Source organism: Mustela putorius, unplaced genomic scaffold (assembly GCF_011764305.1).
Source record: "Mustela putorius furo isolate JIRA1106 unplaced genomic scaffold, ASM1176430v1.1 tig00000580_pilon_pilon_pilon, whole genome shotgun sequence".
In the NCBI taxonomy this organism is placed as follows: domain Eukaryota; kingdom Metazoa; phylum Chordata; class Mammalia; order Carnivora; family Mustelidae; genus Mustela; species Mustela putorius.
Window position 1 is genome coordinate 1,112,508 of NW_025421423.1, and position 27,122 is coordinate 1,139,629.

Below are 27,122 nucleotides of genomic sequence, written 5' to 3' on the forward strand. Positions count from 1 at the left end.
AGAAAGAGGTAGATGAATCTATTTCAAATGAAGTTTTCCAAGGGGAAGGAAGCAGAAAAGGCTGGGAGGGAAGGAACTTGGGGGAGAGCCAAGAAATGAAAACCTTACACATAAAAAGAGTAACTCCCAGGATAAGAAATGTATACATTTCTCCCTTTCATGTGGCAACTAAGTTTTCTTAGAATGAGAGAAATATAACAAGAAATCATACCTGATTGTACTATCAGAATTACCTGAAGGTATGTGACAGTATCTCAAAGGGGATGTGAGAAGGATTTACTTTGCTTCATGTGCAACAGTGTAGTAGGTGAGGAAGTGGGCAGAGAAAAATCTCCAGTCTTCCCTGGGAGCCAAGTACACTGAGGGCCTTGTTTTAAAGTTAGAAAAAAGTAAGATGTAAGTTTAACTAGGGCTATAAATAAAAATTTGACAATAATACCTTTCACCTTTCTGCAACACTCAAATGGAACTGGCTCTTTGTTTTGTTCAAAACGTATGTTTAAATCTATTGCATATGCCAACAACTCCTTGAGTTTGAAGTTAATACTGAGTTAATGTCTCAGACTCAAAGTATGGAAAACAAAGAAAACATCAAATAACTTTACTACTAAATACCAAGCTATTACAGACCAATCCTGTGTCAAAAATAGTAGTCAATATTCCATTTAATTCAATACAGATAACTACGTCTCTTAACATATACTGTACTATTTACAGAAATATCTGTTATCTAAAGGTGGTATGTTATAGTAGACAAGAAATAGCAAAAGGTGAATCGGAGTCTCTGCCACTAATTAGCTCTGTAACTGGGCATCTCAGAGAGCTTTTCTGAGCCTATTTCTTCATCTAGAAAACCATCCATGACTGGGTTATTATTAGGAGGATTAAAAACAAAGGAGATAATACATGCAAAGGAGAAAACTTGGCACAAACTGCAACAAGAAATATCACATTGAAGAGCCATGGATCACCTACAAAGCTATTCTCAAATTTCATATCTCCAATTTAACGTATCACAAACAAGCATTTCTTTCAGAACTAGTCCTAAGCCCCAACCTACCACTCCTACACAAAGAGAAAATGAGCTGGTTCTATCAAAAAGTCCAAGCTTTGATTAGGGGCTCTCACTACTTCAGATTTGTATACACATATACAAATCTATGCCTTGGTCCACAACCCTAATATCCAGAAGCAACTGTTTAACTACTTTTCTTTTGGTAATACTAATACTGACTTCCATTACTAAAACATGCTTCTCCAGGAACAATGGGCTGGAAATTGAGTTGCCAGTAATTTATGTGAGCACATCCTAGCAATCTTGTGAATAAACTAATGATAGTCCCTGCCTTAACTTATTTTCATTTTATATATAACAATAAAAATTTTAATCACATTTTACCTACAGGTATCAAAAGTGATAGAAGACAAGCTACCATGTTCTTTTTGAAATACACATCACTATCAAACTCAGCACTAAGCAAGTAAACAGTGATGGCTTTAAAAAATATCTTGCATGCTTCCATTTTTCCATTCCCACACAACTTCATGTATCTGTAATATCTTCTACTTTCCTATGAAACTTGGGCTATTAAGACAAGTGATTAAGACCAAAAGATCAAAAAACAAGAATATTAAGTGGTCAAATGATAAACAGCAACTCAAGAAAGGACAAACATTCTTCAGAAAAGCTGGCTGAAAAGTTATGTTGAAGAAGTCCTCTAAGAAGAATACTTATTCCCATATACAACAGAAAAGAAGATACTGAGAAATCTGTCTTAAGCCTTCCTAGAGACAACCTAAAATGTATCTGTGACTTTCAGCCCTACGTATGGAAAGGGTAAATATATAAGAACCTGGAAGAAAGCTTTGAAGTGAGCATCCTCTTGAACGGTAGTATTCTGATCACTTGGGAGGAGAGGGAACAGGCTCTGAAGTCTCACCCTTTCACAAATCACCTTGTTAGGATGGCCAGGTAGAGGTGCTGAATTGGCCCCGGGAGATATCTGGGAAAAAGAGGGAGAAGAAAAGGATAGTTCATGGCTAGCTGCACCAATGTGGAGAATCATGTCTATGAAGGACAGTCTGGATTTTCTAGGTATTTGTGTTAGCAGAGACTGGAAAGAAATTAAAAATTAATCTTAAACATGAAAACAAATATAAGGATGGCAAAGGTTGCCTCTGGCAACAGATCTCTCTTACAGAAACGTTTTTAAAAGACAAAACAGCACTGCTCAAAAATGCAAGGTCCTTCCTATGTTTCCCATAATAATATCTATTAATATCTTTTCTGTTGGTATTAATCCTAAAGTTCTAAAGGACAGATGAGACTTCATGTTAAGAAAACCTGAGGTAAAATCATGTATTAAGTACAAAAAGATTACTGTCCATTTTCACTAAGATTAATAATTTTTCATTCTGTATTTTTTAATTAACCTTCTGTATGATCTTGCAAAGAAGATATTTCAGAACATTTGTAGCAAACCTTCTAAAAGGACCATAGGTATAAAAAAGAAGAGTCTGTGGACATCTCAGCTCTATTCAACACAAACCTAGTGACCTTAAGAATAAAGGATAAGATCATAAGACCCCAAGCAAATGACTGCATGTTTTATATGCTTGACTTGACTATAGGTCAATCCCCTTTAACTTGTGTGTAATATAAACTTAAATCTACAGCATTTTTAATCATGGACATCAGGAGCATCACTTGTACCACTGTGCTGTGAACTGAACTACCCTTGGGAGTTAAGGTTTGTGAACTTGCTTACCCCTACATTGAAGACCATGTGCTTTAAACCACGTGTCTGGTTTTCAGTTTCACTGTCTCATTCATTCCTTTACATATGCCTATTCTGTGACAAGCACTGAAAGAAGATAGGCATGGTTTCCCACCTTCAAGAAGTGTATGCTATGAAAAAGAAACAAAAGCAAATCACTGTACAATATACAGAGTATCACCTTTCTATGATAATGCTAGGCACTGGATGCTACAGAGAGGTAACTGGCAAAAGACAGTAGTGTAGTCAAGAAACTGCAAAATGTTCAGTTTGGCTATCCAGTACAGAAGTAACCAGAGAGGAAGGCAGAGACAGATCATTAAGTGGCATGCTAATTATATTAATAATACTTCTATAATAACCTTCCTTAGCCCCTTTATAAATTGTTTCTGGTTTGCCATGAGCCTGGTAAATAGATAACCAGGCCTGCTGGTTAATATATTAAGCTATATTCATTAATATGTAAGACTTTTATTTTCAAACACCTTCCTAGGAGTAAAAACAAATCACTTGAGAGCCGTTAACTTTAGAATTCATTACTACTGCTACATAAAGTATCTTCAACATGAGCTAAAACTTATCTCTGCACTACAAATATGAAAGTGCTAATATTCTTTACCACGATGAAGTATGACGTGCAGAATCAAGGAATATTTACTGATTGCCTCCTCCAAGTCAAGAGTCGTTAGGAAAGAAGACAAAATATGGATCCTGCCCTCAAGGAGCTTATTCTACTTAAGGGGGAGGGCGGATAGCAAAGCAGCCAAATAGGATGCTGTTTTAAATGCCCGGATACAGGCAAAAATTAGAACAGAGGTAGGACCTTTGAGTTTATCTGAAGACATGCAGAAAGATTTCATAAGAAGAAGCGTATTTCACATTCCTGACTCCTCACTCAATCTAAGGAGTTCTTTTACCACTTTAAAGCAATTCTCTTCTCTTAAAACAGTGTTCCTGGGCACCTGGATGGCTCAGTGGCTTAAGCCACTGCCTTCGGTTCAGGTCATGATCTCAGGGTCCTGGGATCGAGTCCCGCACCGGGCTCTCTGCTCAGCAGGCAGCCTGCTTTCCCCTCTTTCTGTCTGCCTCTCTGCCTACTTATGATTTCTGTCTGTCAAATAAATAAATAAAAGCTTTAAAAAGAACAAACAAAAAAAAAGTCTGTTCCTTTATGTAAATTTCATATTATTTTTGTAATCTTAAACTTATAATTTGCAAGGTATCTTTGAAAGTGTTTTAGAAAGCTCACCCGTCTTCAACAATCATACCTGAAGCAGTCTGCCTGAGCAACACACTCTAACTGCTAGTGTCGTGGCTAGCTTGGCAAACAGAGATCAGGGAGTCAGGTTTCCTCTCCTTAATTCTTTGTTCCTTTGAAAACTTAAGATTTCAATCATATATATGAAAGAAAACAAAAACAAAACTCTGGCAAACCCTGGCCCTTCTGCTCATAAATCAGTATTTTCAAGCATATTCCTCTCCTACCCACAACAATTGCTTTCGGTCAAAAGCTCCATTTGACTATAAAAAGGAGGACAAAAAACACAATGGAAAAAAAACATATTCAAATGCTGTAGTTAATAAAGAACCAGGACATAATGATAGATGGGCTTGAAACCAGGTGCGCCCACTGGGTAAAATCAAATATAGTAATTTTATGTGTCCATATAAGGCAGAATTCTAAGAGGGCTTCCAAGATTCCCACCTCTGGTACACATCTCCTGTATAATCCCTCCCTCCATGGTGTGTAGGCAGGACTATAGAGGGAGTGGACTTCATTTTCATGGTAAGGTTAAATTACATAACCGATCCTATGAACCCATTCACTGAAGTGAAGGAATTTAAGTGTAATTAAAATCCCAAGTTAGTTGATTTTCAAGTTAATCAGGGTAAGCCTGACTTAGAGAAAACTCTTAAAAGACTTACTGACCCTTCCTGAAGAGATTCTTCTGTCGGCCCTGCAGGTCACCATTAATGGTGTCAGAAGGCATATGAACAGGGCCATGTGGCAGAGACATGAGGACACTCTCTAGGAGCTGAGAAAGTCACCAGCTGACAGCTAGCTAGAAAATGGGGGACTTCAGTCTTAAAATTACAAGAACCATATTGAACCAACAACCAGTGAGCTTGGAAGAGGACATCAAACCTCTCACGACATCACAGCACCAGACAGGTAAAATCCCTTACACAGGGCCCTGCAGCTTAACCCCATGTAAACTGTGACTTAAGAGATTCATGTTTTAAGGTATTAAATGTGTGTCTGTTTGATAAATAAAGGCCATACTAGCTTTCTCTTGTATGGCCTGTATTTATCAAACAGAATGGAAATTGCTCACCACACACCTGAAGAAAGTTTCTTCTCCAGAATTTTAACTGTATTAATTTGATGAAGAGCTTTATCATCAAAATAGAAATTAAGACATTTTTATCTAAGCAAAATCTGGCAATAGCTAACTTCATGCTAGGAACTGAACTGGCTCTTTCATCTTTACAAACTGAAAGTCAGGTTTAACTGACTTGATTAAAGCCACATATCCTGGGCACCTGGCTCAGAGGGTTATGGCTCTGTCTTTTGGCTCAGGTCATGATCTCAGGATCCTGGGATAGAGCCCCACATCAAGCTCTCTGCTCAGCAGGGAGCCTGCTTCCCCCCACTCTCTGCCTGCCTGCCTCTATGCCTACTTGTGATCTCTGTCAAATAAATAAAATCTTTAAAAGGGGGGGGGCACATATCTCATGCATACCAGAGCCATAATTTGAAGTTAAGTCTATCTGGCTCTAAAATTCATGCTCAACCCACTAAAACACCTTTAAGAATTTTATTTTATTTTATTTTAAGATTTTATTTATTTATTTGACAGAGAGAGATCACAAGTAAGACAGAGAGGCAGGCAGAAGAGAGAGAGGGAAGCAGGCTCCTTGCTGAGCAGAGAGCCCGATGCGGGACTTGATCCCAGAACCCCGAGATCATGACCTGAGCCTAACATTCTTAGGGCACTTGGCTGGCTCAGTTAGAAGAATGTGTGACTCTTGATCTCGGTTTTTTTTTTTAAAGATTTTATTTATTTATTTGACAGAGAGAGATCACAGTAGACAGAGAGGCAGGCAGAGAGAGAGAGAGGGAAGCAGGCTCCCCGCTGCGCAGAGAGCCCGATGCCGGACTCGATCCCAGGACTCTGAGATCATGACCTGAGCCGAAGGCAGCGGCTTAACCCACTGAGCCACCCAGGCGCCCTGATCTCGGAGTTTTGAGTTTGAGTCCCATGTTGGGTGCAGAGATTACTTTTTTAAAAAATTACAAAAAAGGAGCATTCTTTTTTGTAATCTAACTGGATTATAAAAAACTATTCCACGAAGTCTATATAAAGCTATTTTAAGTACTCAAAAAGTACTTCCTTGTAAATTATTGCTGATCTAACTCTCTACTTTCCTCAATCTTCCTCATTTAAAATTACTTAAGGTATACCATATCTGGAAACTGATACAACTGTATTCTTCTCTAACCTGACAACTGTTGAACATTATGAAGGTAACAGTTAACTTCAGTCTCTGTTCAGAATGCAACCCATGTTTAAAAAGTCCTGCCAAGAAAACATCCCTGAAAGCTGATTAATCTGCAACTCCCCACACTTCATTTTTACTATCTATTTACATATAACTGTATGATTAATTCACCTAGCATAATTGAGAAAAGCACCTGTTTTACAAGACTAAAATTACAGAAAAGTTAAACCTTTTAAGCAGTAATATGATACTATTTTAGGCCATCTTTTGTGTAATGTGGCCTTTCCCTGGGGTAAGCCATAATATAACCAACAATTTAACCTCTGTCTTGAAAAGTCTAATTATTATCAGTTATGGTGCTAAAAATAACATAGGACTTAGATCCAGATATTGTCCCAGAACTCGCTTCCTCCAAAATCACTTCTGATGGCAGCTTCCTTCTCATCCATCATTCATTTACATTTTTCTCATAAAGGTGAGGTAGAGAATATGTAGGTACATGACCTCTAGGACAGCATTTCTTCAAAATAAACTGCTATAAGGCCAAATAGTCTTCTCCAAACAACCACATTACTTGGGGGGAGAAAAAAAAAAGTTGTTCATTGTTATTAGCAGCATACCAACTGGTCAAAAGCACTCAAGTCACAAGTCACAGCCTCTTAGAAGAGGAGAAAAAAGACCAAAACAACCAAAATAGAAGATGAAGAGTCAGATGCTTAGTGTTGACTCCTCCAAGTCTTCCTCGTTTTCCTAAAAAACGAAAAGGTCAAATCCAAATTATCTAAAAATCCACATATTCTCACTGCTTCCACGATGGCAATGTTAATCTCCTGGAAAGTAATCAAGTAGATTTTATTAATTATTTGAACAGTCTGAATCAGTAATCTTTCATCTGATAAATCCTCAGGTTATATGCCAATATATGAATACCCCCAAATAAGAGGAAAGCTCCATGCACAAATATGTTCATCACAGTACCAACAATTTAAAAAGGGAACTAGAGAGGTGCCTGGGTGGCTCAGCCATTAAGCAGCTGCCTTCGGCTCAGGTCATGATCTCGGGAGTCATGGGCTCAAGCCCCACATAGGGGCTCCTTGCTCAGCAGGGAGCCTGCTTCCTCCTCTCTCTCTGCCTGCCTCTCTGCCTACTTGTAATCTCTCTCTGTCAAATAAATAAATAAAATCTTTAAAAAATAATAATAAATAAAAAATAAAATAAAATAATTTTATTTAGGCTGGTAACTTCTTAGCACAATTAAGATTATCTATTATTGCAATTAAAATGACCTCTTTAAGATTTCAAGATTTATCCCTAAAAATTACAGATTTGGAAAGTGTCTAGACTATAACCAGGGCAAATCAGTATGAAAGATGTATATACATAAATATACATGTATTTGAAAAGGTAAAATGTGACCAAGCTCTTTCCAATTCTTATTAAATAAAATCCATAATTAATTCAAATATTTTGCATAATTAATTCAAATGTCTACTATGTACTAGATGCTATGAATATACGGGGAAAAAGAAATTATTCTTGCCCTCAGATCAGTCTTATAAGGGGCAATTCAACAAGAACTAAACGAGAACAGTGCCCTCTAATAGAGAGCAGAGAATGAAAGGTGCTGAAGTCCTTAAAAAAGGAACATGGAATGAAATAATAAGGGCTGGGGGAAAAAATTAGACTGCAAATGGTCCCTCTTACTTTATTTGCTCAAATTTCTTACTTTTTAAATTTACTATACAGAATTAAAGCATTTGCTTCATCTCCTCCACAAAGGCAGTCACTTCAAGAATTTAACATTTGCTGAATGAATGAACTAGACCAAAACTACACTTAAATGTGTTTACAATCTGTATACTCTCTCCAGAGAAAAATAAAGCTATGAGTTAACCAAAGCAGAAAAGTGAAAACACATGCCTGATGTATGTGGTTAATAGGAAAATAACCTTAAAACTAGTAAATAGACCCAGACACAACACAAACACTAGCAAAGTGAATTACAAAATGAAGGTGGCCTAAATAAAACCAGGACAGTAGAGAGAGAAATAGATGGAACAGACTAGAAGACAAAGATAATCTTGACCAAAAATCTTTCCATACAAACCATCTGAGATTTTTATTCAAGGATTTCTCATCCATACTTCCCACCCACAACCTTGAAAAAAAGTAAAAATGAGCACAGGTTAAGTATGGCAATCTAATTAAAAGTTCATCCAAAGCTGTTGGCAGAGAGACAAGAGATCTACATTCCACATTATGATGCTAACAGATTCAGCCACGTCTAACTATATGTCTATGCCATTTTATGTCTACCCTCCCTCAAGTCAGGTTCTCAACATTTACTCAGATTAATACTTGAAAACTTAGTTCAGCTATAAAAACAGGATGGGTACGTAAACCTCAACAAATACAGAGACAAACTACTTTCCAGTATCAGAGAAGATATCACAGGTGGAAGGACCACGGACCTCATTTACATCCAACTTTCATATTTTGCAGATGAAGCCCTGTGGCCCACAAGGCCAGTTTGTGGCAAAATTTATTTAACTATTGATTTAAAGTCTACCAAATCTCTTAGAGTTAAGTCTCACAGAAAATTATAGAACTGAACTTAAAAACGAACTCCTGTAGTGAGAAGATTTAAAATTTAGTAAAAGAAACATTAGTCCACTAAGTTTACAATCTAGCAAGAAATGGAGAAAGGAGTATGTGAAGAGATACAATTCTCATTTAAAAATCCAGTTAGTAATTTCATCTTTTAACTGCAACTATGTCCCAACTGCACTGTAACTCATCTAACACCTATATTTGGTCTTGTATTGTTATTTCTATAGAAGTCCCAGTTCTTCCTTTCCAGTATGTTGTCTGAAGACAGGAAAAATTTTACTTTGCTCCCAACTGTCCTTAGATTTTTATAAAGTTTTGATTTCACAGAAACTGTGCGAATGTATTTTTATTTTGAGCCTAGTTACCAGGGCTGCTTGCTATTTAAAGGAACTGAAATAAATGTATTAACAATAGCACCTGTAATCAAGGTCAAACACGATCCCCAAAAGGTCTGCAATTCTAACATAACAACCTGATTGAGTATGAGTTGCATACACTTAAATTTTCAAAGTTAAGTGCGCCACGTTAAGAGAAGGCAATCACATGATGCCAGCAATGACATATGTTAAGTATTCATTGCTATTTATGGTGGAAGAATTAGCATACCCAACTTCTGCAGCACAAAGAAGAAACTATGTCTCTTACAGGTCCTAGACACGGATACAAAAACTTTATTTTCTTTAGCTCTCAATAATTTGAAAAATTCCTGGCTCAAAACCAACCTCTCTCATTCTTCAGCCCTGAAAAGAAGAACTTCCATCCCCTGAGAACAAAACGCAGCCTGTCCAGAAACCCGAAGAACAGAAGGACGAGAAAGGACCCTTCCGAACGGGTTCCGCGTTCTCCTGGGTGACATCATTTCACCTGCGCCTGGGCAAAACAGGAGAGCGCGCGCGAGAGAGACCATCTGCCAGGCAACGGCGGGCCGGCGATCCCGCTGGCTGCACCCACACCTCCACGCCGCCGCCACGGGAACAAAGAGCGCCCGGCTGCCGGGCCGCGCCCCGCCAAGCACCGGGCAACCACACCTCCTCCTTGTTGCCGGGAGCGGCCCCCGCAGGCTCCCAACGGCCTGCGACTCGGTCCGTCCCGCCCTCACGCGGGAACCAACGACCGCAGCGGCCAGTACCTGCGAGGAGAGGCTCCGCCCTGCGGGGCTGCTCCCGCGGCTCCTTGCCGGGCCGCCGCCTCCTATTGTGACCGCTCGCCCAGCCAGCGGCCAGCTCGCCAGCTCCGCCGTCCCCGGGCCTCCTCACCCCCGGAACCCGGGCTCCGACCGAGGCGCTGTCACGGCGCTTCCTTCCTCCCGGCACCATCACACGGGCCGCGCCAGGAAACAGCTGCACACTCAGAGCTGACAGAGTCCGCTAACGCCTCGGGGGCTGCATCCTCTGCGCCCCCGGGCCCTAACAGCCGGGACCGCGGCACCGTCCCGCCCCGCCGCACCCCACCTCGGAGCTCGCGAACACAGCGTGCCGCGCCGGCGCACTACCCTCCGCTGCGCGCGCAGGCGACGCCCCTCGCCGCCAGGCCGCAAGATGCGCGAGCACGCGGCACTCCCACTTCTCCGTTCGAGGTCGCTGCCCGCCTCCCCACCTCGTCCCCGACAGGAACAAACCTAGCGAGCACAAAGCGCGAGACCACCAGACGCTCCGCCCCCTTTCCCCCAGGCTCGGCTCCGCGCGCCGAGCCCCCTTTGTTTCCACCCCGCGGGGGAGGGGGAGGGGGAGGGGCGGGGCGGCGCTGCGCGCGTCCGGGCGCGCGATTGGGACTAGTTCCGGCAACAGAGCAGGTCGCACAGCGCCCCTGCGCAGCCCCGCCCCGGCCCGCCTCTCTACCCAGGCGCCCAGCAAGGCCACAAGCTGCTGAACCGGCTCCTGGGACCGACAGTGTATCCCAATTCGTACACATCTTCTCTCCCTTAAGTATGGCTTCTTGGCCGTGTTTCCCTCCTGCAAAACTAGGGAGTCTAACAGTAACTGACCTCACTCAGTTCAAAATGTACTATGTATTCATGTGGACCCAGAAGTGGAATTTTTATTGATGTAGAAGAAGGTGATTAGTCGAAGGTGTCTAACAAAGAAGCAAGGAGGTCGGAACCCAACGTGTCCAACTCTAAGGCTTAATTAAACCTGACAGTTACTCAGACCGTGCTAAGGACTGGAAATGAGATGGATACAAAGACCACAGCGGCATGCTGCCTGTCCCAATCACATTCGAGATCAAAAACGGAAGACAGACATACCATAAAAGCACAATAAATGCAAGGAAAAGACAGCTAAGTGGTATCTGAGGAAAGCTGGGCCAGCAAGGGGGCATTACGCAAAAAGTAGGCTTTATGCAGATAGGAAACTGATTGATGCCATCAAGGATGGTGATCATATTTTAGGGCAGACCAATCGGCAAAATACCCAGGTTCTACTTCTGGCACTACTTAAACCAGTCTCCTTCCTGTTCTGGGCCTGAGCTGCCTGCAGTAGAAAAATAAGGAATCAGACTAAACTGATGTTCAAAGATCTTCTAAATACGCATGAATAACACTATATGGTAATTATTTGTATACATTTGTCTCCTGTATCGATAAGACAGAGCACTGGCTCTCTTGTTTTGGCTTTGGAAGCCCAAGGTCCAAACCTACAGCCTGAAACACAACAGTAGGTGCTTAGCAACTCTGAAGCAAAGTTCCAGCATCACAAGCTTTTACAATTCCTGGACATAGAGAAGTTAGAATGTTATAACAGGTACCGATAAACACATTCCCTCCCCCAACCCTACACTCCCACTACACAGTCCTTTTATCTAGCAGACCCTTCCTACCAAAGCACCCTGTCTTCCAAAGCAAGCAATTCGTAGATGATTACAACCAAATTGTAAAGGTTTTTCTTTTTCCATGGACACAGTCATAAATCCCAACCATACTTTTAGATGCATCCAACGCAATCGGTTCCTAACTTGAGTCCCTTGTAATTCCCCAACTACTGCTGCCGATTCACCTAGCTTCCAGAAGAACCTCAGCTGCACAAGTTTTCTTATATAATGCAGACCACTATGAAACCACTTTTCTTGTACACCTGGGTATTAGCTATGTGATGAAAGGAGGAAAAGAAGAAAAAAATTGGGAATGGGAAGGGAAATTACCATCTGAGAGCCCTCCAATCAAAAAAGCCAGATTCATCAAGTGCTGAGTCTCAGCATCAAGAATCTATTACAGTCCTTCAGGGTTTCCATCCTTAAGCTTAATGTGAATCCCCTTGGGCCTCAGCCAATCCTTTGTGAGGCAAACTCCATGAGAAAACTTCTCAAATGATTAAGATCTTAGCTACCTGGGCTCTTAGGGCTTAACCCAAGATGTCCCCCTAGATGCAAACAATAATCCCACAAGTCAAGGTTGGATAGTTTGAAATCTATACTGCCATTTCTTCTCAATTGATGTTCTTGTATCTGATGATCTGATGAGCTAGCATCTTGCTAATAAACACTCAAGCAGTGAAATAGGCTTTAAGCTGGGCCACTTTGACCACCCAATGTGGCAAGTGGTAAATTGTAACAGAATACTTGCTCAACCCCAGTCCACCTAAATTTTATTTGGTGTCTCTTCAAAAATGTGCAAAGCCTTGTTGGGAGTGGTGTCCGATAAAACTTTCTACGATAGAAATGGTCAGAATCGGGGCGCCTAGGTGGCTCAGTGGGTTAAGCCTCTGCCTTCGGCTTAGGTCATGATCTCAGGGTCCTGGGATTGAGTCCCGCATTGGGCTCTCTGCTCAGCAGCGAGCCTGCTTCCCTCTCTCTCTGCCCACCTCTCTGCCTACCTGTGATCTCTGTCAAATAAACAAATAAAATATAAAAAAAAAAAAAAAGAAGAAAGAAATGGGCAGTATCTGCACCATCTAAAAGGAGGCCACATGTGGCTACTGAGCACTCAAAATGAGGCTAGGGCATCTAATAAATTGACCAGGATTAATTTAAATAGCTACATATGGGGGCACCTGGGTGGCTCAGTGGGTTAAATAGCTACATATGGTTAGGGACAGCACAATACTTGCAGGCAAAGTAACTGATTGTAGAAAGAGCTTTTTGAGACTTCTGACTCCAAGACTGCTCTTTAAAATCAATTTCCACAACAGAAAAACTGAATGATTACTAAAAGCTTCCTCCTGAGATACCCAAATAATTTAAGTCCCCTTACTTCTAAAATAAAAATACACCAAACACTGCTTACCAAATAGGAAAATATTAAAATTCCCTCAAATATGTCTGGTCGGGCGCCTGGGTGGCTCAGTGGGTTAAAGCCTCTGGCTTTGGTTCAGGTCATGATCTTGGGATCCTGGGATAGAGTCCCGAATCTGGCTCTCTACTCAGCAGGGAGCCTGCTTCCATTCCTCTCTCTCTGCCTGCCTCTCTGCCTACTTGTGATCTCTGTCTGTCAAATGAATAAATTTAAAAAAAAAAAAAAAACCCAAAAAACAAATATGTCTGGTCATTGGGATACCTGGTTAGTGACCTACCATTCTAATACACGGGAATAACAGCTGAGGTTTTGACTGGGTTGGGCTGGATCTTCGAGATGAATCTTTACATATTGATCTTCAATGTATGAGCAAGATGCATCCTTCTATTTATCTGCATCATCAACTTTTTTTTCAGTACTGCTGTACATTTTCTATACAAGTCTTGCTTTTTTTGTTGTTGTTCTTTGGTTATTCAAGGTTTTATATATAATTACCAATTCTAGAAGTTATTGAATTATACACATGTATATTGTGTAATTATATAGCCATAATATAATTATATGTAATTATTAATTCTAATAGTTTATCTTAATCTTTTTTAATTTTCCGTACATAAAATCCTGCTGCCAGATAATAATGACCACTCAATTTCTTTCTTTCCAACACATTTTTCCTTTTGTCTTGTCTTACTGCATTGGCTAGGACTTCTAGCACAATTCTAAATAGAAACAATGAGACATGCGCTTTTGTCTTATTCCCAAACCAGAAAACTTCCAACATTTCACTATTAAGTATAATGTTTGCAGTAGTTTTTTGGGGTTTTTTTTGGCAGATTCCTTTAGCAATTAAAAGAGTTGTCTTTTATTTCTAAATTATCAAAAGTTTATCATAAATGAATATTTAATTTATCAAATTTTCCTGCATCTAAGAGAGAATCATATAATTTTTCTGTTAATATGTGAATTACACTGACTGGCTTTGGATGTTAATGCAATTTTGCATTCCTAATAAAGTCCTGTTTTCTTTTATTATCCTTATTATATATTGTTGGATTTGGTTTGCTAACATGTTGGTTAGGATTTTTACATCTGTGTTCTTGAATGAGAATAGCTGTTATTTTCCATTTTTATAATGTCTTTGTCAAGTTTTGTTACAAAGATTATGCCAGCCTTAGAAATGAATCAGAGAGTGTTCTTTTTCTCTCTAGAATAGTTTCTGCAAGAATGGTGTTATGCCTTCTTTAAAAATTTGGTAAAATTTGCTGGTTAGCCAACTGAACTTAGAATTAAGTGTCTTTCCCCTACTTCTTAAAGATTTTATTTTATTTAAGATTTTTATTTATTTATTTATTTGGCGGGGGGAGAGCAGGCTCCCTGCCGAGCAGAGAATCCGATGTGGGGATCCATCCCAGGACCCCAAGATCATGAATGGAGCCGAAGGCAGAGGCTTAACGCACTGAGCCACCCAGGTGCCCCTAAAGATTTTAAGTAATTGCTATACCTGCTGTGGGGCTCAAACTCACAACTCGGAGATCAAGAGTCTCATGCTCCACCAACTGAGCCAGCCAGGTGCCTGACTTTTCCTTATTTTTAACAAAGGAAAAACAACTATAACATTAGGATAGACTTAAGAAAGATTTCATACTAAAAGTCACAATCTGCTTCTAGAAAATTAACTTCCAATCTTGTGAATTTGAAGAGTTCTACTGCTGGAAATCCATTTTTGAACACATTGCATAAACAATAAGCACAAATAAATTTTACTTAAGTGGTAGTTAAATAATCTACCAAATAGGAAACACAAAATTTGGTTTGGTGTTCAATTTTGCATTTCTAATACATCACAAACTATCTAAACATAATGATTATCTGAAGGACCTTTATACAAGAGAAGTGACTCGGGCTATAGGTTTTCTTGTTCCTTTACATACTTCTATCACAACTCCTTACAGTATTTACTTAATGTCTGTTTTCCCCATTAAACTGTAAGCCCCTCAAGAGCAGGTCCCATCTTTCTTTTGTTATCACTGATGTCCGCAGTGGAAGAATACTGGCTGGTAGAGGATACACAAAAAACAAAGGAGAGGTATTTCTTATTTTAAAATGCTGTAACACACGACTGAAGAGCTTCAGATAAAGAATCAGTTGTCCAGATGCTGAAGAACCACACACACAGAGGGGGAAAAAAATGCTATACACTTTTGGGACCTGCCAAAAAAGGTGCTGGGTAGAGAATGGCCTTCCTGCTGGGAGTCCATGACCTTTATAATGAAGAGGCAGTTTCCCACTGTTAACACTGTCAGGGATAGGGCTGTGCTGTCATCATATCCAATGCCAAGTCTCCTGACCGTAATGTTACTCCAACCCCAACCACCACTGCTGAGTTAGTGGCCTGTATTCGGTGTTCTAACATAGCATTAATCACCTTGCCATGTAAATATGTATTTCCTTGAGTCTTTTGCCCATTAGATAGTGAACTCCCTGGTGCCACGGACAAAGTCTCATTGATGCTGGCAAGAGTTCTAGTACATGGCAAGCACTCAATAGTTCAATTAATGATACGTGACATTTCATAGCAGTGGTATATCCAATGTTTTTCTCAACAGACAAATTCCCAGGAAAAAATGAGACACACAAGTAGAACTGGTAGTAAAGAAGGAATGAGGAGACAAAGAAATTTCAAAATTTCCTAAAGCTAGCTCTGCTCACCCTCCTCCCTCACAGTTTCCATCTTTCCACTAAAACCAGCTAAAAAGGATCTAATAACATGAAGCTACATAGTGGAAAGGTGTAGTGGCTGACCACTTTTCAGGCTACACATTATCTATATTCACAAACAGATGTGATCTAATGCAAAACATCAGCATAAGCACTTGTTACCCATTAAAGTGTTACCACCTGTCAGACTGAAAAGGTTAATAATCAGCAGCTGTCAAAGACCAGAAAGAGCGCGCCTGGGTGGCTCAGTGGGTTAAGCCTCTGCCTTCGGCTCAGGTCATGATCTCAGGGTCCTGGGATTGAGTTCTGCATCAGGCTCTCTGCTTGGCAGGGAGCCTGCTTCCTCCTCTCTCTCTCTCTGCCTGCCTCTCTGCCTACTTGTGATCTCTCTCTGTCAAATAAATAAAATCTTAAAAAAAAAAAAAAAAACACCAGAAAGAGGTAGCAAAGGCGCACCCAAACCACATCTACTGAAAGCCTCCCCCAATATAGCCAGTTTTGGGATGGAGGAGTGGGCAGACTGCTGTTCCCACAGTATACATAAGATACACCAGGGACTGAACAGTTCTTAGTGCAGTGAAGGTGCATCTCTTAGTGACAGTTCTTTAGGCAGTGAAGGCGAGAAGGGGCTAAAAAGCAGAATGAGGTGAAAGGCCATCAGTGAGGAAAGAGTTCAAGACAGATGAGTAAATAAACCTGAGTGCCCAAGATAAGCCGAGTCAGAAATAAGACAAATAGAGACCAAGATCAAGCCAGAAATGGAGAGGCAAGGGTGCAGACAAAGCAGGCACCGCACATTATAGCATATTCAATCTCTGGAGCAGTATAAACGAGAAAGAGCAGATTCGGAGCATGACCTGCCTTAATGTACACCCTCTGAAACAGAGAACTTAAAGGCATCTTGCTCATTCTGTTCTGGCAAATAGGGCGCATCTTGGGAGCAATTGGAATTTCTATGACTCTCATTCGAAATTGATCCAGCAGCTCAATCTCAGGGCATATCATAGCCTAATTACTATAGTTTTTAAAAATCCACTGGACAGACCCAGGCAATGAAAAGAGTTAACCACACACAGATCTAATAAAGCCTGTTATTTCACTGTCAGGGATCAACCATTTATTATTTCTGACATAAAGTATTATATTTAAGGGTTTTTTTCAGTGTTTTGGTATTATGAATATTTGGTAATATTCTGATGAATATTCTCCTACATATATACAGCTTGGCCTGCATTTGAAAAAACATCCAAAAGGGCGCCAGGGAGGCTCAGCATCTGCCTTTGGCTCAGGTCACGATCCCAGGGCCCTGGGATCCAGTCCCGCCATAAGGCTCCCTGCTCAGCGGAGAGTCTGCTTCTCCCTCACTCTCTCCCTCTGTGCTCTCTCTCAAATAAAGAAATAAATCTTTAAAAAATAAAATGTGTTCATAAAGGTAATTTTTTTTTTTTAAGGAATTTCTTACTTACATATTCAACAGAGACAGACAGTGAGAGAGGGAACACATGCAGGGGGAGTGAATGAGAGAGAAGCTGGCTTCCTGCTGAGACGGGGCTTGATTCCAGGGTCTTGGGATCATGACCTGAGCTCAAGGCAGACTTAACGACTGAGCCACCCAGGCGTCCAAATAAAGGTAAATTTCTAACAGTGCAATTGCTGTTTCAAAGGGCCTTTGTTTTTTAATTACAAGAAATGCTACTGAATTGCCTTCTAAAAAGCTGCGCCAAGTTTAACTCCAACAGTAAATGATAGGAGTCAACTCTGAAGAAGAAACAGAAGTGTTTATGGGCATCCCCTGAAGAAAGATAGGCTAACTCATTCTCTGCAGTAGGCCAAGAACTAGGGCAAGAAGCCCTGAAAACAAGACTTGGGCCAGGATACTCAGAGAACAGTCATATTTCATAACCAGCTTTAAATTCTCTTTGTTTTAATTCCCTATTAAAACCCTTTACTATGGTCTTATTAAATCCAACAGCCTAGGAAGTGAGCCCAAACTGGAGACAAAGTGACACTAGTGAGAGTAGCAGCACTTAGAAAAGGTGGTGACCACCAGGTCCTGAGTCAAAGGGCTAGCTAGGAGGGCAAGCAGCCACCAGAAAAGATACCTATGGCGTCCCAGGAACACCTGGAGAGGAAGGTCCGCTAAAGCTGGTCATCTGCAGCTAAAAGTAACAAGGACTCAAATCATTAATAATTAGACACTGAAGTAAAATATGACCCCAAAAGCCAGTAAACATGGACCATACTTAAGTAAGTGCTTCAAGAAAATAAATCATAATATAGGCACTGGCTGAGAAATAGAAAAGCAGACAGACAACTAGCACCTTCACTTTGGTCAAGATGAAAGAAACATATGAGAATGTTCTCTAAACAGATCAAAACACAAGATTATCTTGTACCTTTCACCATGTTTAATGGAAAACAGAATTTCCCGCAGGGAATGCTGGTGGAGCTCATGTGACTGCATAGTTGATACCCTACATGGATGATGCCCCCCCCCCCCGCTACTGAATTCTACCCTGCATTCATGAAATGTGACCAGCTCACTGAAAATGCCAGTGTCCTCCTGGTAGCATCCATTGATGACATACACTGAAGACACCAACTAACCAGGGTAGTTTTGCACAGGCATTGTGATACACGGCACATCTCTGCAAACCCTGTACCCTCTGGCCCAAGCCACATTCAAGAGGCCTTTTCCTCACTTCACGTTAAAGAAGAAAGTGCGTTACCTGAGCAGATTCACACAAAACAGAAGTGAGCACCTTAAATAAAAACCCTTAAAGCAGGACAACCTTCAAAGAGCAAATATAAAATTTAAGCTCCCCCAGAAGTTTATTTCTCTCTCCTCTGATTACTTGTTCCTATTACGGTGTTTTATAAAAACAAATTAAATTTAGCAGGCAATGACATATCCAAAGTCAAGATAAGAATGCCACATAACAATAATCTCAAATACCTATCGTCACAATGTATTTTTAATCACCTCAGATATTCCACAGCATGGTAAAGTACTTTTGCACAGTAAGGCAGAGAGAATCTCTTTAAAAACACAGTGCATCACATAATATCATATAGCTCAGAAAGTGTAATACAAAATTCTAAAACTTTAGGAAAATGTAGGGAAATATCTGAAGATATTCTGGAGACAGATTTCCCAAAAGTCTATGCAATAAATACATTTCAAAGGACTATACCAATAGACTTGTTCCCAAAATAATTTTAAATTTCTGAATGGGGAAAACACTTCATTAAAAATTAAAAGCTCGGGGGGCGCCTGGGTGGCTCAGTGCATTAAAGCCTCTGCCTTCCGCTCAGGTCGTGATCCCAGGGTCCTGGGATCGAGCCCCGCATCAGGCTCTCTGCTCAGCTCAGCGGAGAGCCTGCAAGTTCCTTCTCTCTCTGTCTCTGCCTGCCTCTCTACCTACTTGTCTGTCAAATAAATAAATAAAAATTTTTTTTAAAAACTAAAAGCTTAGAAATTTTTGCGAATGACAGATGATTAATGTTCCTATACAAATTGACAGGAAAACGGGAATATCCCAAAAGAAGAGAAAATTATGTGAAAAGACAAATTTTTAAAAAAGCAGTAAGTGACTAAGGAACAAATGAACATATAAAGAGTTCTACAATCTCAGTGGTAATCACAGAAATACTCATTAAAACAATTAGAAAGCATTTTTCAACAATCATTCACAAAGTAACTTGACATTATGGATGCTTTCAATGTGAAAAGGAAGTGAGACAAGCATTCTCATATGGAAGCATAAACTGATGCATATGTGTGAAAAAATATACCAAAAAAGACAAAGGCTGAAAAAATTGCTCGAATCCTTTGATTCAATTCTACTCTAGTAATCCAGGCTCAAGGAATACATCATTCAAAATTTATTACATAGCTACAATAATCAAAACACTATGGTACCAACATAAGGACAGATACATAGATCAATTGAACAGAAGAGAGAGCTCAGAAATAAATCCCTGCATACATGCTCAAGCCTCAAAGGGTCAAAAGGGTCCCAAGACAATTCAATGGGAAAAGAACACTCTTTTCAGCAATGGTGTTGGGAAAACTAGATACCCAAATGCAAAATCAACTTACCATACCCTATTACACAAAAATTAACTCAAATAAGTGAAGGATACAAACTTAAGAACTGAAACTATAGAACTTTAAAGGTAAAAACATAGGGGAAAACCTTCATGAGATTGGGTTTGGCAATAATTTCTTGGCTATGACATCAAAGCGCAGGCAGTAAGAGAAAAAGATGAGCACCCAAGGAGGGAAAAGGGTAGAGGGAGAGAACCCCCAGTCAACTCTCTGCTGAGAGGGAGCCCGAAGCTGGGCTCAATCCATAACCCATGAGATCATTACCTGAGCTGAAACCAAGAGTCAGATGCTTAACTGACTGAACTACCCAGGCAACCCCCAAAATGAGAACTTTTGTGCAAAGGACACAACCAATAGAGTAAAAAGGCAACCTCTAAAATGGGAGAAAGTATTTGCAAATCATCTGTCTGATAAGGGGTTATATAGAGAATACATAAAGAACTCCTACAATCAAACAAAAACCAATCTCTCTGATATGAGGAATTTGAGAGGCAAGATGGGGGGGCTAGGGTGTAGGGAAGGAAAAAATGAAACAAGATGGGATCAGGAGGGAGACAAACCAGAAGACTCTTAATCTAACAAAACAAACTGAGGGTTGCTGGGGGGTGGGGGGGAGGGAGAGGATGGTTGAGTTATGGAGTCTGGGGAGGGTATGTGTTCCAGTGAGTGCTGTGAAATGTGTAAGCCTGACCATTCACAGACCTGTACCCCGGGGGAAATAATACATTATATGTTAATAAAAATAATTAATTTTAAAAAACTAATTTTAAAATGGGCAAAGGTTGAGGCCCTTCAGTGCCTTAGTCGGTTGAGCATCTGACTCTGTCTGAGGTCATGCGAGCCCGGCACTGGGCTCCACACTGAGCATGGAGCCTGCTTAAAATTCTCTCTCCCTCTGTCTCCCCAACCCCCACAACTTGCTTGTGTACTCTCTCTGAAGGGGGGGGGAGGGGGCAGGCAAAGATCTTGAACAGACATTTCTCCAAAGAAGATAAATGACCAATAAGCACATGAAAAGATGCTCAGCATCACTAATCAGTAGGACAAGGCAAATCAAAACCACAATGATGTATGACCTCACACCCAATAGGATGGCTACTATTAAACACAGTAACAACAGAAAATAACAAGTGTTGGCAAGGATGTGAAATGTAAACTGGTACAGCCACTTTGGAAAACAGTATAGCAGTTCCTCAAAACTCTAAAAATATAAATGATGCAGCAATTCCACTTCTGGGTATATACCCAAAAGAATTGAAAGCAGAGTTTCTAAGAGAGATTTGTGTACCTATGTTCCTAGTAGCATTATTCACAAAAGCCAAAATGTGGAAGCAACCCAAGTATCCATTCACAGATGAAAGAATAGATAAAATGTGCTGCATACATACAATGGAATGTTACTCAGCCTTTAAAAGTAAAGAAATTCCAGGGAGCCTTGGTGGCTCAGTGAGTTAAAGCCTCTGCCTTCGGCTCAGGTCATGATCCCGGAGTCCTGGGATCAAGCCCCTCACCAGGCTCTCTGCCAGGGGGGAGCCTGCTTCCTCCTCTCTCTCTGCCTGCCTCTCTGCCTACTTGTGATCTCTGTCAAATAAATAAATAAAATAAAATAAAGAAATTCCAACATTCATGCAACAACAAGAACGAACCTTGACAACACCAAGTGAAATAAGCCAGTCACAAAAAGACAAATATGGGGCACCTGGGTGGCTCAGTCTGAAGAGCACCGTACTCTTGGTTGCAGCTCCGGCAATGATCTCCCGGTTGTGAGGGGAGTCTGCTTGAGATTCTCTCCCTTTGCCCCTCCCCCTGCGCATGCTCCAGCGCTCTCTCAAATGAATAAATCTTAAAACAGAAATACAAATATTTTATGACTCCATTTATATGAGGTACACAGAGCACCCAAATTCATAGACAGAAAGGACAATGGTAGTCGCCAGGGGCTGTGCAGGAGAAAACAAGGGGTTACTATTTAATGGATACAAAAAGTGTCCATTTACAAGTAAGAGAGCTCTGGAGATTGGCTGCACAACAATGTAAATGTACTTAACACTACTGAACTGTATCAGACCTAATATGATTAAAATGGTATATTCTAGATGTATTTTTACCACAGTTCAAAAAAAATCTCATCACAGCAGCAAAAGGAATGTTTAAAAATAAAAACCTGACCATGTCATTCCTTCGCTTAAAACCTTCCAAAGGCTTCATATAAACAGGCAGAACAAAAACTAAACCTTCCCTGGCTTACCAAATTTTCTACATGACCTGTCCTGTGCCTATCTCTTCAGCCTCATCTCATACCACTTCCACCCTCATTAACCTTGCTGGTACACATCAGCCTTCCTTCTGTTTGGACATCTTTCTAGCCCCAGGGCCTTCGCACTAGCCCTTTCCTCTCCCTAGGATGTTCCCCTCATGACCCAAATTTTTACAACTTGTTACTTCCTATTATTCGGACCTTAGCTTAAGTGTTGCCTTCTTCTTCTTCTTCTTTATTAAGATTTTAATTTGAGAGAGAGAGAGAGAGAGAGAGAACCCACACACACAAGTAAGGTGGAGGGGGAGAGGGAAAAGCAGACTCCCCGCTGAGCAGGGAGCCCAACCAGAGCTCTATCCCAGGACCCTAAGATCATGACCTGAGCTGAAGGCAGATACTTAACCAACTGAGCTACCAGGTGCCCCAAGTGTCACCTTCTTAAAGGCCTTCACTAACACCCAGAGTAGCCAACTGGCCAATTAATTGTTCAGCACTTAAGAATATCTGATTATTTACTGATTTACATATGCAGTCCATTTTCTGCCCTTTTCACAAAAATATAAGAACCAGAAGAACAAGAACTTTCGTTGCTAGTCTTTTCATCACTCTATCTTGGTGACTCAACAGTGTCTGGCACATAGTAGGCACTTAATAAATATACACTGTATGAATAAATGCATAATAGCTTTCTAAAAGGACCTAAAACTCTACAATTAAAGGCAGATTAAATAAATTACCATGTATCCTTATGGTAGAACATTATGCAGCCATTTTAACTGATGTTCAAGTATATATAGTATGCAGATTATATTTCCCAAGATGACCATACATAGTAAATTCTCCCACCCTTCATTCTCTTCTTCTTATGTTGACATTACTCCCCAGTGGTGAGACTGAGGTTCCCACCTCTTGAATTTGGGCAGGCCCGTGACTATGCTGGAAGTGATGCTTTGTGACTTCTAAGCTAGGTCATAAAAGGCCGTAACAGCATCTGTCTGGTCCTCTTGTTGCAGTCACTCTTGCAATCAAGCTGCCAAGCTGTGAGGAAGCCCACACTACATTTAGGTGCTCAGGCCAAGGGTACCAGTTGAAGTACCAGCTGACAACCAGCATCAACCATCTAACATGCGATTGAGAACTTCAAGATGACCCCAGCCTCAGCCTCCATCTGACTGCAACCATATAAGAAAACCCGAAGCAAGAGCTACCTAGCTGAGCACAGGAAACCCCAGAATCGTGAAAGATACAAGTGTTCTATACCAAATCAACTTTAGGGTCATTAGTCACATAGTCATAGATAATCAGAGCAATTTAGTTTTATTTTAACCATGAAGAGAATGCAGACAGTGAGTTTTCTTATGAAATAATCTATCTCCGTGTATTGTTCTTGCCCCTGTGCTTAAAAAAATAAAATCTCCAAAAATAAAAGAGCTTTTTTTTTTTAAGATTTTATTTTATTCATTTATTTGACAGAGATCAGAAGTAGGCAGAGAGACAGGCAGAGAGAGAAGAGGAAGCAGGCTCCCTGCAGAGCATAGAGCCCCACGTGGGGCTCAATCCCAGGACCCTGGGATCATGACCCAAGCAGAAGGGAGAGGCCCTAACCCACTGAGCCACCCAGGCGCCCCTGAAAGAGCTCTGTAACTGACATTTTTTTAAACTGACCATAAGATTTGGAATGGCCACTGAACATACAAAAAAATCCTCAGCATACTTAGTCATTAGAGAAATGGAAATTAAAACACATCCATTATGAACAACCACTGAGATGTCGCACATTGTATACAACGGCTACAATCTGAAAGACTACTGGAGAGTACTGGATGTAAACATGCAGATGTGAATAAAGTGGAACCCTCATGCATGTGCTGGAATGCACAATGGTGCAGCCACTTTGCAAAACAGTTTAGTAGACCTTCAAAATGTAAACATATATCCTGTGACCAAATGAACAAAAATGTACTTACACAAAAAATGTTCCTAGCAGTGTTATTCGTAAGAACCAAAATAAGAAAACAGATTTATCAACTTGTGACTGTAGAAATAAAATGTGTTAGATGCACACAATCGAATATTGTTCACCCATAAAAAAGAATAGAAGAGTGATTCATGCTACGACATAGACAAATCTTGAAATCATCATGCTAAGTGAGAGAAGCCAGAGACACAAAGGCCACATATTACATGATTCCACATATAAATGTGCAGAATAGACAAATCCATTAAAACATAAAGATCAGTGGTTGCCAGGAGCTGACAGAAGGAATAATGGACAGTGACTGCTAATGGGTATGGGTTTTTGAGTGAGGAATATTAAAACTGTTCTAAAATTAGATGGTGGAGATAGTTGTACAACTCTGAATATACTAATAGCCACTACTAACAAAAATGAAAAATATTTTATACAAATATAACTTCAATTACTATTGTTATTACTAAATTCCAATTGTTACTTCTGGGTAGAGGGGTTAAAACTAGAGCCACATATCTTTTTATAATCAACATGTAACTTTAAAAAAAAAAAACTAAAAAATGTGAAGATCAAGATTCATATACAGTCATGAAAGAAAAACCAGTAACACATTTCCTACCTTCCCTAAAAGCAGTCTGCATGGCATTATCTGTACACAAGCTGGACTGGTGCCTCCTTCCATGACAAATGGACCCTAAGGCTAGCACAAGAAAGTTTTGTCTAGAAAAGACTTCTGCTCTGAGTAGCTCTGTTCACATACATGCCAATTTAGAAAGAATTCTCCCATTTCTCCATCTCTAGTGACCAGCCTTCCTGGAAGTGTTCCAGGCCACTCTGGGGAAGTGTACCATTGAGACTACAAATTAATTAATCTCGGGACACCTGGGTGGCTCAACTGGTTAAGTGTCTGCGTGGGGCTCAGGTCATGATCCCAGAGTCCTGGGATTTCCACCCCCACCCCCTTTATGGCTCTCTGCTCAACGGGGAGCCTACTACTTCTCTCCTGCTTGTGCTCTCTCTCTCTTACAAGTAAATAAATAAAATCTTTTTTAAAAAATTGTAATTTATCTCACCCTTGGTTCCATCCCCAGTCACACACAGATTAGTTAAATTGAGGCAGCTTTTAAGAAAAATCACCTTTGGCTCCCAGAAGACCTGAGAAATGGATCATGCCTGAAAGTTAAGCGGGGATACTAAGCAAGGCATCAACATGTGTTTTGACAGTCTGTACAATCAGAATAGCTAAGCAAATATTTTACATGAATGGTACAGGGGACAGAAGATGTGTTCTAGACCCAGCACTACAGGGTGACTCCTAAACAGGTCATTTCTTCCAGTAGGGTCACAGCTTCCAAGTTTATTTCAAAGAGAGGATTGAATTGGCTCTGCCTATAATCCCTTCAATTCTCAAAGTGAGAGAATGTATGTGTGTCTATGTCTGCACACACATTCAAGCGGTATGTATTGGGTAGCAGGTTCATTTTTGGTTTTCCGAAACGATTTGTTACAGAAACAAGTCAGCAGCTGTGGCAAACATACAGATCTGACTTTTAAGCACACTATTTTCCTCCCCAGAATAATGCCTGATAATCCCATTCAAAGCTGCATTCTATACTATCCAACTCTTTGTGGTTCTCATCCCCCTTATTCTGCTGTACATTTTCTTTAATCCACTGCACTTATTCTAACATAGTCTATTATTTACATATTGTTTATTTTTATTGTCTGCTCACCAGCTGGACTGTATACTCATGAAAAACAGCAGTCTTTGTTTTGTATTCTGATATCTGTTTCCTAAGTGCCTACTCACATAGATGCCAATCAATACATTTGACTGAACCAGCTGGGTATAAATACATAGTCAAAAGACAAATCCAGGGACGCCTGGGTGGCTCAGCAGGTTAAGCCTCTGCCTTCAGCTCAGGTCATGATCTCAGGGTCCTGGGATCGAGCCCCACATCGGGCTCTCTGCACAGCAGGGAGCCTGCTTCTTCCTCTCTCTCTGCCTACCTCTCTGCCTGCTTGTGATCTCTCTCTCTCTCTCTGTGTCAAATGAATAAATAAAATCTTTAAAAGAAAAAAAGACAAATCCATTCTCTCCATTTCTCTCTGGGAAACAATCGTTAGTATACACACTCCAAGCAGGAAAGGGAAGAGCAGTTTCTCACAATTCTTTGAGAACTGGGCTGATCAAGTGACCAAAGTCCTTAAGTTCTCTTCCCCCTTCCCACATATTCTGGAAAAAAATCTCATCTCCTAAAAGCACAAAACTGGTCATACAAATATTCAGAAATTAGAAGCAAATACACTTTAAAGTAGCTGCCAAGTTTTTCGTAGAGGTGGATAGAAAGCTCATCTCCAGACCCTTGAACCTGGAGACAGAACAGAGCACAGTCTGGCATCACCACCACAAATGAACAAATGGAGAAAGGCATATTATACTAAGCAGGGGAAAGAAAACTTAACTCAAAAACATCTTCACAATTACAAAGCACAAATGTATGCAATATTAAGGGCCTAAAGCGATTCTGTCTTTCCTGCCATCATCTTTCGTTTTCCAATGCTCACATCTACAATCTGGAGTATACTGAATTTTACAGCACCAACTGTATAGTCTAGTATAGTCTCTTTCAGTGGCTTGCTTCTAAAATAAGTTAAAAGTTAAATCCATGCCTCTGGATTACTGTAATAATAAAAGAGACTCTGGAATGCTAAAAGCATACCTCTCTCTGTAAACAGACTGAAATCTGTCTGAGCAAAACTCACAAAGACAGAGAGATCAATGCACAGAACAAAGAAAGCCATTTGGAAAATCCCAATGACCAACCAACTTCTTGATCTAGCTCCAACAGGATGAGGGAGGAGGCTCTTGATTAAAACAGCAGAGAAAAGGATCACTTGGATTGGTCTGCCTGGGAAAACTACCAAGGGAGTGATACATTCCT

At 40.6% G+C, this 27,122-nt stretch overlaps 1 protein-coding gene across 15 annotated transcripts in view; it reads right to left on the reverse strand.

Moving 5' to 3' along the window:
• The window catches only part of RNF38 (ring finger protein 38), a 138,462-nt gene that overhangs the window by 40,470 nt on the left and 70,870 nt on the right, over nucleotides 1–27,122 (reverse strand). The window contains exons 1-3 of one of the 15 annotated variants that reach the window (XM_004747595.3): nucleotides 22,943–23,045; nucleotides 2,769–2,908; nucleotides 1,956–2,003 (exon numbers count right to left, since the gene is read on the reverse strand). The exons of 1 other annotated variant lie outside the window; for it this stretch is intronic. In XM_004747595.3, the coding sequence (XP_004747652.1) occupies nucleotides 1,956–2,003; nucleotides 2,769–2,786 (66 nt within the window). In that variant the 5' untranslated portion in view covers nucleotides 2,787–2,908; nucleotides 22,943–23,045. Of the gene's footprint in view, nucleotides 1–211; nucleotides 368–1,853; nucleotides 2,004–2,768; nucleotides 2,909–9,613; nucleotides 9,998–10,020; nucleotides 10,372–10,509; nucleotides 10,611–22,942; nucleotides 23,046–27,122 lie in introns of those variants that run through there. 13 more of the 15 variants (XM_004747593.3, XM_013053776.2, XM_013053775.2 and 10 more) reach the window with 13 other exon arrangements.